Source organism: Dysidea avara, chromosome 4 (genome assembly GCF_963678975.1).
Source record: "Dysidea avara chromosome 4, odDysAvar1.4, whole genome shotgun sequence".
Lineage (NCBI taxonomy): Eukaryota > Metazoa > Porifera > Demospongiae > Dictyoceratida > Dysideidae > Dysidea > Dysidea avara.
The window spans coordinates 11,623,228-11,637,519 of NC_089275.1; the positions used below are offsets into that span (position 1 = coordinate 11,623,228).

The following is a 14,292-nucleotide window of genomic DNA, read 5'->3' on the forward strand; positions in this document are numbered from 1 at the left end:
TTGCAAGTTCTTTAATAATCAGATGACACTATTAGAATCAGGAATTATTTATATATCAAAAGGTCCAAACTTCCACATAAGTCATTGCAATTTTCAATACAATAAAAATTCCTCAGCTCTGAAAAAGTTAGGAGATAACTTCAGGGTGAAGTACGAAATTACAATTACCAATACAGTATTTGCGTCTTCTACACCAATTATTAACAAAGGCTTTTTGTACCTACAATCAACTAACTTGCACTTGCAAGGTCCAGTATTGCTCTACAATGTAAGCTATGTTGACAGTCTGATTTATGTGGAAATTCGATCTTTTAAACAGGTATTCAAGGGGACCTCGTGGGGCCTCCTGGGAGCCCTTCCAGGCTGGGGCCCAGGGCAAAATGCCCCAGTTGCCCCCCCTGTGGACAAACCACATTAATTCTCCTCTTATTAATAAATATGTGGATGCTCTTAGACAGTATTATGACTCACTTTGTGTATGTACTATGTACTTGAGTTTTTTTGTTTTGTAATTTCCGGTGTAATCTTTTTGTTTTGTAATTGTGTCGTAACTAGCAATTTTTTGGTCGTTTTTGTATTGTTTTGGTGTTTACTTATGTGTATGTGATGTGTTCCTCTGGGCAAGGAAGAACGGCTGTAGCCGATTGCCTGGAGCGGGCTAGCTAAATATATAAATCAAGTCAAATCAAATCAATTAAGTTAGACTACCATAGCTTAGCTATATAGTAACGTGATGTTACAACTGGTTGTGTGTGCAGTGTGGTTACAGTGTATGCATTTATAGCTAGTTATGCATCTATTAATGTAATGCCTGATTACCACTAATACGGGCTGAGGGAGGAGAAAGGTCGGGGATGGTGGGGGGAATTGATCGCTAAATTTCCCCGACATAGTGGGGATTTGTCTTCACTGGTCTAAAGAAATTCACTCAGACAGCAAAGGTGTGTGCTTTCAGTTTAGGAAGGAGTATCTCAGATGCTAGCTATTACGTTCATACTAGAATCCACTCGAACTAACTCATCACTAGACCAACGCCACACGACCGTACAAATCTCCTCCTAGCCCCAGTATTCTATGGGGTTTGGAGGTCGAGACTTGGTCGGGATTTACATCGCCAGTATTTCCCCAGTAGGTGGGGAATTGTAATTTTCAGTTTTGTAAATCCCCACCTTCCCCCACCTCAGCCCGTATTAGTGGTAGTCGGGGATTACATTGATAGGTGCATTATGGTTTCTACCGGCACTGCCGAAATAGAAGTGAAGTACTAAATTCACTTCCGGCACAACCCACAATCACATTGTGTTATAGAGATTTCACGATTTAATATGGCGCTACGTCAAAGCCCTAGGATGATGGCAAACAATTGTGTACTGCTGATGGAATATTTGAATGATCCAGATGTTGAATTACAAGAAGCCATCACATCTTCAGAAGAATGCGCCAGGTTATCTATTACCTTCGACGGTACACGTGATTCAACCATGCACTCGTACCAATCCTGTCACATTCATCCACGAAGAAGGAGAGATTTAATATGCAAACACTGCAAAGTGGGCCTTTGTAGTATTTGTGCAGCATCAGCAGATCACACTGGACATGAAATAACTTTCTCGTTTACTATCGTCAACGATGAAATTCGGAGAATAAATCAATCCATTGTTGAGATAGAGAACCTACTTTCTGAGATGAAGGGGGTGTTGTCTGAGGTGAGAAAGATGAGAGATAATGTGATAAACAAGAAGGAGAGTAATGTTAAAATAACTAGAGAGGTATTCTCTACTCTACGTGCAGCTATTAACAAACAGGAGAATAAAGTGATATTAAACATTGAAGAATCAGCTGCAAGGAGAGAGAAGACTCTAAAGGTATGCTCCCACTTTCTGCATAGTTTGGCGGCACCCACCCCTTCACATAATGAGGAAGGATCTGGTCACTCTAACATTCAAAGTTTGTGTAGGTAGTGTGTTACAGAAAACAGGTAACACCAATCAGATTGCGTTATTGGTAATTCCTAAATTTTAGATACTGTAGAATTATGTACTGTCTGCAAGAGTCTGTCACAAAGTTTTATGGAAGATTAAGGCTGTTTGTAGCTGACAACAGGGTGTTCTTGTTCTATACAAGGGCAAAAGATGGAGGTAGTAAAAGCCTTGTGATTGGAACTGATGTATACTTGTGATGCTGCCTAAAGAATATAGAAGTACCTTTTTGTTGTGTTAGCAGCCATTTTTTAACAGGATTCTAGAACAACTTACTTTGTATGGGTGTTAGTCATGCCATTCTTGCCGCCATTATTGTGATGGAATTGCTTACTTACATTCCTTTGTTACAACTCCATAATGCTAAAGTGACCAGACTCTTCTTCTTTATGCGAAGGGGCGTTCGCATAAAGAGGAAGGGAGGAGAGTCAAAAAGGCTCCATAACAAAACCATACATATTATAGTACCACTATAATATCTATGACAAATCAAACCACTAAAACATGGGATGTATAGATAAGCTTAAACATTGATATTGTTAAAATTCTGCATTGAGTGATAATCGCCATTAGAGTTAAAATTTACGTAAATTAATAGCAAATATTTATACTAAACAAAATTGTCTCATCGCTGATTTTACAGGTTTTTGCAATTGAATTCGGCGACCCGTTTGCAATTGAGTTCGTCGCTTTTGCAATTGAATTCGTCCCGTTTGCAATTGAATTCGTCGGTTTTGCAATTGAATTCGTCGCTTTTGCAATTGAATTCGTCGCTTTTGCAGTTAAATTCGTCCGTAACAAGAATGGCAGCTGGAGGAAACACGAAAACATGATGTAGCAGCTGCTACAAGAACTTGTTCAAGTACAACAGTAGTAAACAACTCTTTATAAGGTAATAATTCTTCCTCTACAGCCTATCCAGCAACATTCCAAACTCTACTACGCCATTCGCGATGGGTGTGGTCCTCGGTGTGGTCACTTGCGAGCAAGTTAATTAACTTGTCAGACAGCTATCAACTTCGCGTACTACCAGCTTCAATTACTTTCTAGTGTCTCAAGTGTAACTCTCCAAGGCATAAATAGTTCATCTCTTAATGAACGGGTTGGTTTCTTGGAGCCGTTTTGTTTATGACGAATTGTAATGCAAACGCGACGAATTCTATTGCAAAACCGACTAATTCAACCGCAAAACCGACGAATTCAATTGCAAAACCGATGAATTCAATTGCAAACGGGACGAATTCAATTGCAATACCGACGGATTTAATTGCAAACGGGACGAATTCAATTGCAAAAACCTGTAAATCACTTAGTACTGATATGTAAAATAAATAGAAATTTAAACTATATGATGATGTATAAGATTTACTACTTCACATACTTTATTGCTGATTCCTTGATATGTTATGTGAGAGGCTTGTGTCTCAGTTTGTTTCATCTAATTTTTTACAACTGCTACCAGAATTATGGCAACACCTGGCTAGATTAACCCCTCAAAAAGGGAAAAGTATTTGTTTAAAGTTCTTGGGAAAGCACAAGAAGCATCCCATGCACACTGTGTTTCTACAAGCACTCAGTTTAAATAAACTAGCTCTTTTATAAAGGCTCTGCTTCCAGTAGTGCCACAGCAAAACAAGCACAGAAACCATGAAAATTGTCTCTTGCCTTAAATCTTCCTTTGGAAATCTGGCCAGGGAGCCTCAGTATAAGCAGCATTGACACAACTTGCAGATATACTAATGGACATTTAATCCCTAATTCAGTCATGCTGAAGTTTAGGGATATAATGTCCACTAATGTATCTACAGGTATTGGCAACTTTCCTTGTTTCACCACTTTTAGCTAGAGCAAGATGGCTTTTTATTATTTCAAATGATGGTACTGGTACTGGCCATACAAACTATCAGTGCAATTGTGCCAATTACTGAAAATTATCATATTGGATCACCAATCCAATTATCAGTACATCTCTATGGCATAATTTCATTTGTTGTGGTGCTACAGAAGTTATTTATGACAAATTAGCTATGTAACATTTCTACTATGAAAAACTTAATAAGAAACAAGTTCATGTTGCGCTAATTCTAACAACCAGGCACCATTCAGCTAGCTAACTCATCTGGAGTTGGTCAACTATGTATTACTACATATGTAATTATTAGCTAATAGGCTGTTGGTTTTGCAATAATACATAATTAATTTGGATTTTGTAATTCATGAAATTTTTATAATTCTTATGTTGCTATACACTGCTATGGAAGTGCTTGTTAAACAAACCGCTTTTAACAATGTATTGCTCACAGGATTATCTTCTAAGGAGAAAAGTCTTGAGGAGAGTCCAACTGCCGAAAAGAAACCACTTCAAAGCAAAATTCTTTGTGGAAGTTTATAATACAAACTTAACTTCTTACATGCAAGCTGCTTTTACCATTTAATAATTTGCTTACGTGGGTGCGTACAGACAAGCATAGATAGGTAAATAGGTACACACACATACTTTTACGAAAGCAATTTCAGTAAGCCAGAGTAAGCCAGACACATGCCCACAGCCACCCTTTGGCTGGCTGTGGGTGCACCTGGTTTAGATATTAGGAAGTTTACAACATATGCAATAAAATCTTGAAACACAAATTTAATCCCTCTTTTATTCATACTGGTTTATTGATATCTAAATTAATATATTAGTAGAGCAGCATAGCACAAAAAAAATGAGCATTTTTTGATACAATTAGGAAACTTTCCACACAAATTTCTCTCTATGACTTTTATTTTTTGATATAGTGCCACCACAAATTTTACCTTTGGTGCAGTCATTATTGCACTGAAAATTGTCGGAAACATTGTTTTGTAAAACATGGTTTCAACCTTAAAGTATTGATCGAAGAAACAATTTGACTTTTGGTTGAAGTGAATAGCTCATTCCACTCCAAAGTTATTATAATTTCATTAGTCATAAATTCTTTGAATTTATTGGGCAGTTAGCTAAATTTATAAAATTTTATGCCTGGTCACTTTATCGACTTCAAATAAAACGTTCGATGAAACCTTTAATTTGAAATCATGTTTTAACCATGTAAATTAATGCCTCAGGGAAATAAAGACAAAATTGATGAATTTTCAATGCAAAAGTCAAATGTATGATGGCATTATATCACAAAAATCATTGTCATAAGGAGTGCAATTTATGTGGAAAGTTTCAATATTGTATCACAAACCTGTAATTGTGACACAATATTTACACTGCTACATTGCTGAATATTAGGGTTTAAAATTGCACTTAAACTGATTACCCCTCTTGTTTAAGACCTTTTTATTGTAAAGATCCCTACTGTAAAATTCCTAATTTTTTCTTTCTTTGTGGTGTTAAAATGTCTATGCTCAGTTGCAGCTGGAGAGGCTATTGTTACTTTGGTCACAGCTAAATAAATGTCTGGAACTGATGAAGAAAACAAGAGAGATCAAAATGACTACAGATGAACTGGTTAGTAGGAGGAAGATACTGGAGCAACGACAAAATTATCTGATGCTAATGAAGAGAAAATCAAGACTGGAACCAGTAATAAAGGAACAGACAGGTGTTGAGTATGGAGAAGAAGTGGAATATCTTTGTGAGCAGGTGGCCATGTTGGGAAGATTACCATTGGACCCCAGCAAGTGTGAAGTGACCATTCCTACAACAATGGCAATAGTGAATAAAGAGTCGGCACTAAAGATAATACTTAGAGATGTCAATGATAACATTGTTGATGGCAGGAGTAGTGAAGTAAAAGTTTCTATAGCCATCAAAACTGGAGAACCCATTGTAGTGGAACCAGTCAAGGACATTAGTGGTGGAGGCTATACAGTATCGTTCACTCCCAGGACACTTGAAGATCACGTATCAGTCATAGTAAATGGACAGCACATTCAAGGCAGTCCTCACAAGTAAGGAATGGTGTGTGTGTTCTATTACAGTATTTTGTATCTACCATAAATGCGATAATACAGTGCCACTCAAATATAACTTTACACGCACGTGGTACGACAACACATGGTACTAAATATGACACGTGTGTACGTAAAAATCTGTGTTGTGGAATAAAATAGAAAACGTGCTACTACCACATGTATGCAAGACTGCATGCAACTACATGTATGCAAGATTTTAACTCACATGTAGCTACATGCATTTAGGCTGGCAAACTATAATAATTATGGTTACAGCAGTCAAACAGCCAACTTGCGTTATTATATGTGTACTTATAAAGCTAAACTAAGGTACGTATGTTTTTCATTGTTACTAGTAGGGTAATCCACTTATGTACATGTTACTCTAGTAGTGATCTACAGTGAAAGAATACAGCACATCAATTATGAGCAACTGGGTAGCTATTACCTGTGGTACAACAATTTTTCATGGTGGCATTATGCATAATTTAATATTATAGCAGCTTGCTACATTACGATCCATACACATGTTCTTCAGCTATGTGTGCAATCTAGCTACTGTAATTTCATGTTCATAAAGTAAACATCATGCGTGCTACAGCCTGCACGCATCACACATGTGGTGGTGCTGCTGGGTGCTACTTTCACATGTGATGGCGGTGCTGCCTTCACACATGTAGCGTAGGCAAAACTGAACTGCATGTTCATGTTGAGTTAATGCATGTGGAAATGCACGCAAAGTGCACGCATTATGAAGTTATATTTGAGCGGGACTGTAGTTGATATAATTATCCTTCTCATTTGTTTAATCACCAATGTGTATGCTGTATTAGATTTTTTTATAATCTTGTGTACTTATCTGATCAGAGACCAATATAATATAACAATTATAAGGAAAACTTAAGAATTTTATGTTCGATTAGAGGTCATAAAAAGTAGTAAACCAAGGGAGGGGGCAAAACACTGTCCTTTAAATTTTTTGATGTTAAGATATTAATATTGACTAACACAATTGTGAATCTTTTCTAAGGGTAACAGCAGCATTGAGAGACTACTCTAAAATTGAAGTGCAAAATTGTCAAGTGATCATACAATGTGGACGGAAGAAGTTTAAATGTCCTCATAATTTAGCCATTGCCACTAATGATGATGTTATCATGTTAGATTATACCAATCATGATGACTTTGTAGTAATAATGGACAAGAATTTGAAGTTGGTCAGAACATTTGGTCAAGGAAGTGGAGATGGTAAACTGAGAAATCCTCTAGGTGTAGCTGTAGGACACGATGTAATAGCAGTCAGTGAGTGGAGCAATCATGTTGTGAAAAAGTTTACTCTTGAAAGATATTACCTGTCAAAGTTTGGCTCCCATGGTAACGGCAATGGTCAATTTAATCATCCTCATGGACTAACCTTTAGTGGCAAAGGTACACTGTATGTTGTGGATCACTTCAACTGCAGAGTTCAGGTATTTGATGATAAAAACAAATTTTTATTCAAATTTGGGTCAAAAGGATTCAATCCAGGAGAGTTCCAGAAGCCATGCTATATTTCCCTGGACAGCAGTAACCAAGTGTATGTAACCGACTGGAGGTTTGGTGGAGGAATAGTTATGTTTAGTGAATATGGTAATTTTATTAAGAAGATAAACTGTATAGCACCGTATTCCATTTGTCTTACTCCTGATGATTATATAATAACTGATGCTGGTGACTGCCTTACAGTGTTCAGCCCCACCCACAAGTTGCTTATCAAGTGCACAAGAGGAAGTCAAATAGGACAATTCCAAGATATCCGTGGTGTAACAATCAACAGCATTGGTACAATATTTGTTTCAGAAGGGGACATGTACAATTGCAGCCGTTTTCAGATTATTAGCACTTGACATCATATTTTTTACCAATTATGACCCAATTGTAAGTTGTTGTTTTGTTTTCTTTTACATACACATAGACTAATAGGACATACATTACAAGTATGGTAGTACTGTACAGTAGGGATCATGAAGATTTGAGCTTTCTTGCCAAAAATGTTAGCCTCACTTTTCCTTCATGACAGCTTGGCAGTATAACCAAGCCCATAAATGTGCTCGGAGTGACCCAAACCTGTCCAATAAGTTCTGAATTATTTACTATTAGCTAACTGATGTCTCCAGTCAAGCGTAACTCAACTGTGGATAAGGCTATGGGCTTAATGTCTTCACTGTTTGATCTCGCTTTGGCCAAGACATACCTTTCTGCCAACAGCAGCATCTACAATGGACACATCATAGACATACCTTCGTCCTCCTTTGTGTTCCATTTCTTTCTCCATTATACCATGTGAATGATGATTCACTGTATTAGTGCATCAGTGACTTCATGCAGTGCTTTAATTTCTGTCATATGACTGGATTGATTGCAAAGGCACTTATCGTACTGCTCTTTGTTTGTAACAAAGTGGAACATAGCTGAAAACTAGGTGAATGGGTAACTGATTGCAGGTGGGGCACACGTTTAGTAAACACATGTACAATTAATTGTATAATCATTCTTTCCTTTGATGCAGCAAGCTATGGTTCACTGGTGCATTATTACAAAATGTAAACAACAAAGAAAATTTAGATATTTTATAGTAAATAGGGATCATAAATAAAGAGCATTGAAACAAGTATGGCCATCTATACCTGCAGCTCTACTAGTGAAGATGTCTTCCCTCATTTCATTAATTTTTATTTCTATGATCCCTACTCTTAATGTACAATTTCCAATTTTTATTTGTAATCGTTATAATCAAGTAGCTATTTTATTTAATATCTATTTGAAATCAGACAGTGTCTGATTGTAGGGACTATTTAGTAACCAGACACCACTCGTTTGAATGACACAGTATAATTATGTAGTACCCTGGAAAGGGAGGGTATTACAGTAGTTGTAATTATAAGCAAGGGGTCTGTGAGACACAGCCCCCTAAAATACATTTGATTAGTTGTTTTGTGGGCGCGACCAACCCACCTTTCCATAGATTAAAATAAATGGAAAATGAAGCATAAAGTGTTGCCACAATTGCAATCTCAGTTAGTTCATAGGGACTCCCTAAATAATCTGTCATGCTGTTAGGGGTATGGACAACATTAAAACACACACACACATCCACTATGCTGGCTAAGATGGGTTCTGTGTCCAGTAGATATATGAAGCATTGCTAAAATCTTCAATTACATCAAATACCGTATTTCTATATTTATAAACCGTTAAAAATATTTCGTCGAAGCTAGCATCCGACGAAAATTTATTACGCGAAAATTTTTTGCCAACGTAATATTCGAGAAGTTGAATGAATTCGGTTAACTGCTTTCTGGCCACCGGTTGCTGCGGTCTTTTAAAAACAAAGGCCTCCCTCATCCTAGGAGAGAAGGGAGCTGCCGGTCTATTTCGCCGCACATTGGTAATGATGCCATCTGATTCCATGACAGACAACTGCTACAGGACACATTAAATGGAGTATATATGCACAAATATGCAAGTTGATGAAATGAGCTTCTAGCTGCAGCCATTTCACTCCAGTCCATTGCTTGACTTGTGACAGACAACTTCTGAATCTGGAGTGTAGCTTTCAATGGCCGGAACGAAGACGCCACAATTCAGTTTTGCTGCTTGTCATTCTGCTTCTCCTGTATACAAAAAAGGCCTCGAAAAAGGCTGTATAGAATTAATAAAGTTACGTAATTCATTGTTAAAAAATTTTCGTCGCTTGAGGACACAGGTGAAAATTTTTTAACACAAAAATTTAACTCATGAAAATTTCTCGCGGCTTATATTTATAGAAATACTGTATATAGTAATGTTCAGTGTCACTCAATGCATGCATGCATGTAAAGTACTTCAACACATGAGACAATGTCTTAGACAGTAGACTACTGTATGTGATCAGCCATTGTGTATTATCTAAACAAAAATTATTGTGACAAGATATCAATTATTGTTGTCAACAGCAAGTAGGTAACACAATTAGAAAAAACAACTTATAATTAAAAATTATGTGGATGTGCTATAGCAGGTAGTGTCTAATCACTGGACTGGAATACTGGAATGGACTACTGGACTGACATATTTTAAAGTTTTACACATTTTTAAGAGTTGGGTTATATATTACTGTGCATTTGGGTGACTTGTGACAACATTTCAGCCTTGAGTGGTGAATATGATACTAAAAAGTACAGTGTAGCTGTAATAAGTCAAATGGGTTCAATTAAATCTATTCTAATCACTGCTTGACAGTATATACTGTTATAGATAGTTGTATCGCAATGATTACACGTGCCTAACAGTGAGAGAAACATGTTTGGACATACACACATGTCAGTATATCTGCTATACAGCATATGGTGTGTGTGAACACACAAACTAGATCCCATTACATAACTGATTATACTTTATTACTGGAATGAAAAAAATGTCTGTATTCTATTAATTGCATTACAATGTCATTTATAGGTGACAATTTCACAGTGCTAGGTAATACTTTCACAGTTAGTTTGACTTTGGTTAGCTTTGGTTTCAGGTGAATTTGTAATAACCTCCATTGGGCTGATATTCTTTTGGTGTATTTTCATGTCTTACACATACGTACACAGGTTTACACAGAAGATGGGGTACAAAAATCAGACAGTTTAAAGTGAATCTGGAGACATGACAACCAATGCCAAAAACCTAAAAAAAACTTAACTAGAAAATGAATACTGTATAAGGGAGGGGAAGAGCACAATTTCAACAAAGACCTCAAAATTAATAGCGAAATATTATTTGAATTAAAATTAGTTTTACAATGATCCCACAAATAGTTCTTTGATTTCTCCTTAATTGTATTGAAGGAAAGGATTATAAGAACAATTATTGGCAACACATTTCATAATCTGGGAAGTTTATAAAAATAAGGGTTAGCACACATTGAGGTACTTGAAATGTTCTGACACAATATGGTCTAGTAATAGAAATGTTAAAACTGGGAGTAGGATGTTTTAATGATCTTATAGAAAATTAAAATGTCTAGCAATTCAAATGGATACATCAAGGTTGTAAAAATTATACCAAGATCTTTATTTTGAAACACTTTAGATATATAGCTAGTTCAAAATTGTTAAGATTGTAAAAACAGTGGTTTCGGCTTCAACTGGATAGTTTCAGTTTTAATACTTTTACAAAAATAAATATAGTCCCACTGATGTTGTTACACTACAATACATACCATATAATATTATGGTAAATAATAGATGAGCCATATCCTTATTCATTCATAAAAATAACTCTTTTAACAAGCATTACTGTAGTGTTAAGTCAAGAGAATTGTTTGACTAGCAACAAGAACGGTCATCATTCTACTCTAACTGATCTACCATGCAGACACTATCAGCTATAGCAGCATCCATGAATATCATTACATAATTTGTCAAATTATCATATTGACATCATCACTACTATATATATATACTGGTGAATGCTGATAACAATCAACAACTTCTCAACCACTACACTACTAATCCATCTGCTGTACTGATCAACACTTGCTGTGACAACAGGAAATACCCAGCATTAAGTGGAGTATACAAGATGAGTATGGGAACATTTGGTACTTTTAATGTCTACTGTGACATGACCACTGATGATGGGGGATGGAGCATAGTCAATTGAGTTTCACCAAGAACTGAAGAGAATATGAAGATGGGTTTGGTGAGACTTCTGGGCTGGACTTTAATTGATGAATGCTTTATCGATGCAAGGATTTTTCTGCCATTAGTTTAAAACTTACGAAAATATGCACATTTTACTAGCATTTATTACAAATTCACCTGAGACCAAAGCGAACCGAAGTCAAACTAACTGTAAAATAGTCACCCAGCACCTTCGTGAGTACTAAGCGCCTCTAAAAATAATTATCGTGTTGCTGTTATTTAAGACATTCAGAGCCTTTTAAACAGTTTTAAGACTTCACAACCATCTGAAAAGGCCAAAATGGCAAATATCAACAGTGAGACACCACTAAGAGGTGATTATTTGCTGCTTTAAAAAAGCAGCACTAAACTATAGAGAATATGGTTCTTCCCATGCATGCAACCACCTACAACTTACCCTGTTTGTGCCCCTCCCCTAGCCAGCTCCGCCCCTGTATGGTGCCACCAAAAGGTAGCTATAGCCTGTACAAGTGTGCTACCCTCAACATACAAAACAAGACAATAATACAATTATAAGGGAGACGCCAAATACAAAACAAATGATAAAGGTGGTTGTTGATAGAAAATAGATTTTTTTGAAAAGAATTTGTATTTCAGCCATGTCAGTTATATAAAAATAATTAATTTGTCAATTTCATGCCCCATCCCCACCCCCAGAGGTATTAATACCCCAGGCGGGATCTGACACATAAGTCTTGCCCCACCCTGGGTCTGTTGACATCTACAGTTTACTAAGTTATTTTTATTGGTATGTAAAATCCCTTATAGAAACCCGATCTCTGTGGGTGGGGACACAGTGAGAATTTGTCAAGCTTTCTTTGGGAATTTGATACTATACTTTGTCAAATCCCCTGTATCGTCCCACCCTAGCTGAGAGTGTGGAGGTATATAATGACATGCACAGTAGATAGGAGATTTGAGATTTGACTCCATAACAAGTACAATAATAACGAGTGGTTTCATGTAGTCTTACTATAGCTAGTTAAATTTAATTCTTTCTGTTGCACTTGCAGTGTATAGAAAATTCTTCAAGGATATTGTGTTTCATTTTTACTCAACATAGGATTTTCAATTAACAGCTTGTTTGTTACATTTTTTAAACACAAACAAATAGTGTTGTAAAATACATTTATTTGATGTGACAGGTGATACTTACATTGCTTACTGTCATGTTTCAACATGTGCATAACATGTACGTATTAATTATATTGGGTTAGGAACCCAGCCCAAGGTTCTTCATGGTTATAGAACCAAGGGAAAACCAAGATTCCTAAAATTATGAATAGCCAAGGGCGTGATTCTTAACCGACTTAGAACAAGGCTTGGTGTTTTGCATTATATTGTTTGAAACCCACAATCAAAAATACATTTTCATAACTAGGTTTATTGTACATACAGTAGAAGTCTGAATAAATTACTCAGCAGGTTTCTAACCAACACAAGGAGGTTTCTGATATGTCAGGAGGTTTCTTAGTGATTTTAGGGACCCTCATTATAATATCAAAGGTCAATGCATGCCGTGTTCTAAGCATTTGAATTGATTTGATTTTTCTATACACTGTGCATGTTTAATCTTTAATGAACTATTGTTCACACATTCATTATTGCATCCATTATACAGAATACTATTCATAAAGTCGTGTACAGATGAAGCTAAAGCATACGTTCATAACACCACAAGGATTCTGCAAAAACAAATACTTAACCTTTGTACTAGTAAACTGTGACACAAAAATTGATTGTTTTATTAGAGTGTCTCATCTTGGAATACTAAGTACATACAACACATTCCAGTTTTGTGCGCTCTATCATGTCAAAACAATGCATGGAATTACTGCACATAGTGAAAATGTGTCCAGTGATGTTTAGAAAATATTTATTCACTTCAAGGCAAACACAGATGTCAAAGTCTCTACCACAAGCCCAGGAGCATATAAGCAAAGATACTTGAATGAAATATTGCTTTATGTGGTTGTAAGACACAACTACATACAAAATGTTTTAATTAGTATCTCACACTCTGCATGACCTCGTAGTGTTACATATGTTGTCACATTTTGGTTTCTACATCAAGTCAATTAAACATTTTAAACTAGCAAGATTGCTTAACATCCCTGATAACAAAATCGTTAATAAAGTTTAAAATATATAGTGCAAGAAACATGCCAGGTATAGTCTCCAGAAAATACTCACATTATAGTCTCTACATGTGTACCAAATGTTTTCAGTGGCTTGGTTTGCTTCAGTGAATGTATAATGTATGATGGTTACCATTGTGTAATATCATGCGAGGACAATGCAGCGAAGTGCCTTGTACATTCAACTACTGTATACAGAGTATTATGATTTTGTGAAGAATACTCCATTTGTAGGAATCATATAACTGCATGTTTGCACTAAACTACATTCTGGACACCTTTTTCTTGAAACTGCACAATCATTACAAACTCTGCAGTAAAGGAGTTGCCTCTTGAGATTCAATTAAGCTAACTAGATAATACTATATACAGGCTGTCTAATATAGCTAATAGTTGTGCAGTGTTAATTATCAATTATACTGTCTCATTGGTTATTATAATCATGTTGCCAATGTAGCTGCAGGGTGAGCAGTATGATGCAACACTGATTAATAGTTGTTGAGACTGAAGGTAAATTTACATACATGCACATACATG

At 36.2% G+C, this 14,292-nt stretch overlaps 1 protein-coding gene across 2 annotated transcripts; it reads left to right on the forward strand.

Annotated features, from left to right (window-relative positions):
* Nucleotides 1-1,311: 1,311 nt before the first annotated feature.
* LOC136254408 (tripartite motif-containing protein 3-like) lies at nucleotides 1,312-8,666 on the forward strand. Of its 2 annotated transcripts, none has more exons than XM_066047100.1 (3): nucleotides 1,312-1,865; nucleotides 5,368-5,903; nucleotides 6,937-8,666. In XM_066047100.1, exons 1-3 carry the CDS (start codon nucleotides 1,326-1,328, stop codon nucleotides 7,790-7,792), a joined length of 1,932 nt encoding a protein of 643 aa, XP_065903172.1. In that variant the 5' UTR covers nucleotides 1,312-1,325; the 3' UTR covers nucleotides 7,793-8,666. The 2 variants fall into 2 exon arrangements, with proteins under 2 accessions (XP_065903172.1, XP_065903171.1); XM_066047099.1 differs by having other exon boundaries at nucleotides 5,362-5,903; nucleotides 6,937-8,664.
* Nucleotides 8,667-14,292: the final 5,626 nt, after the last annotated feature.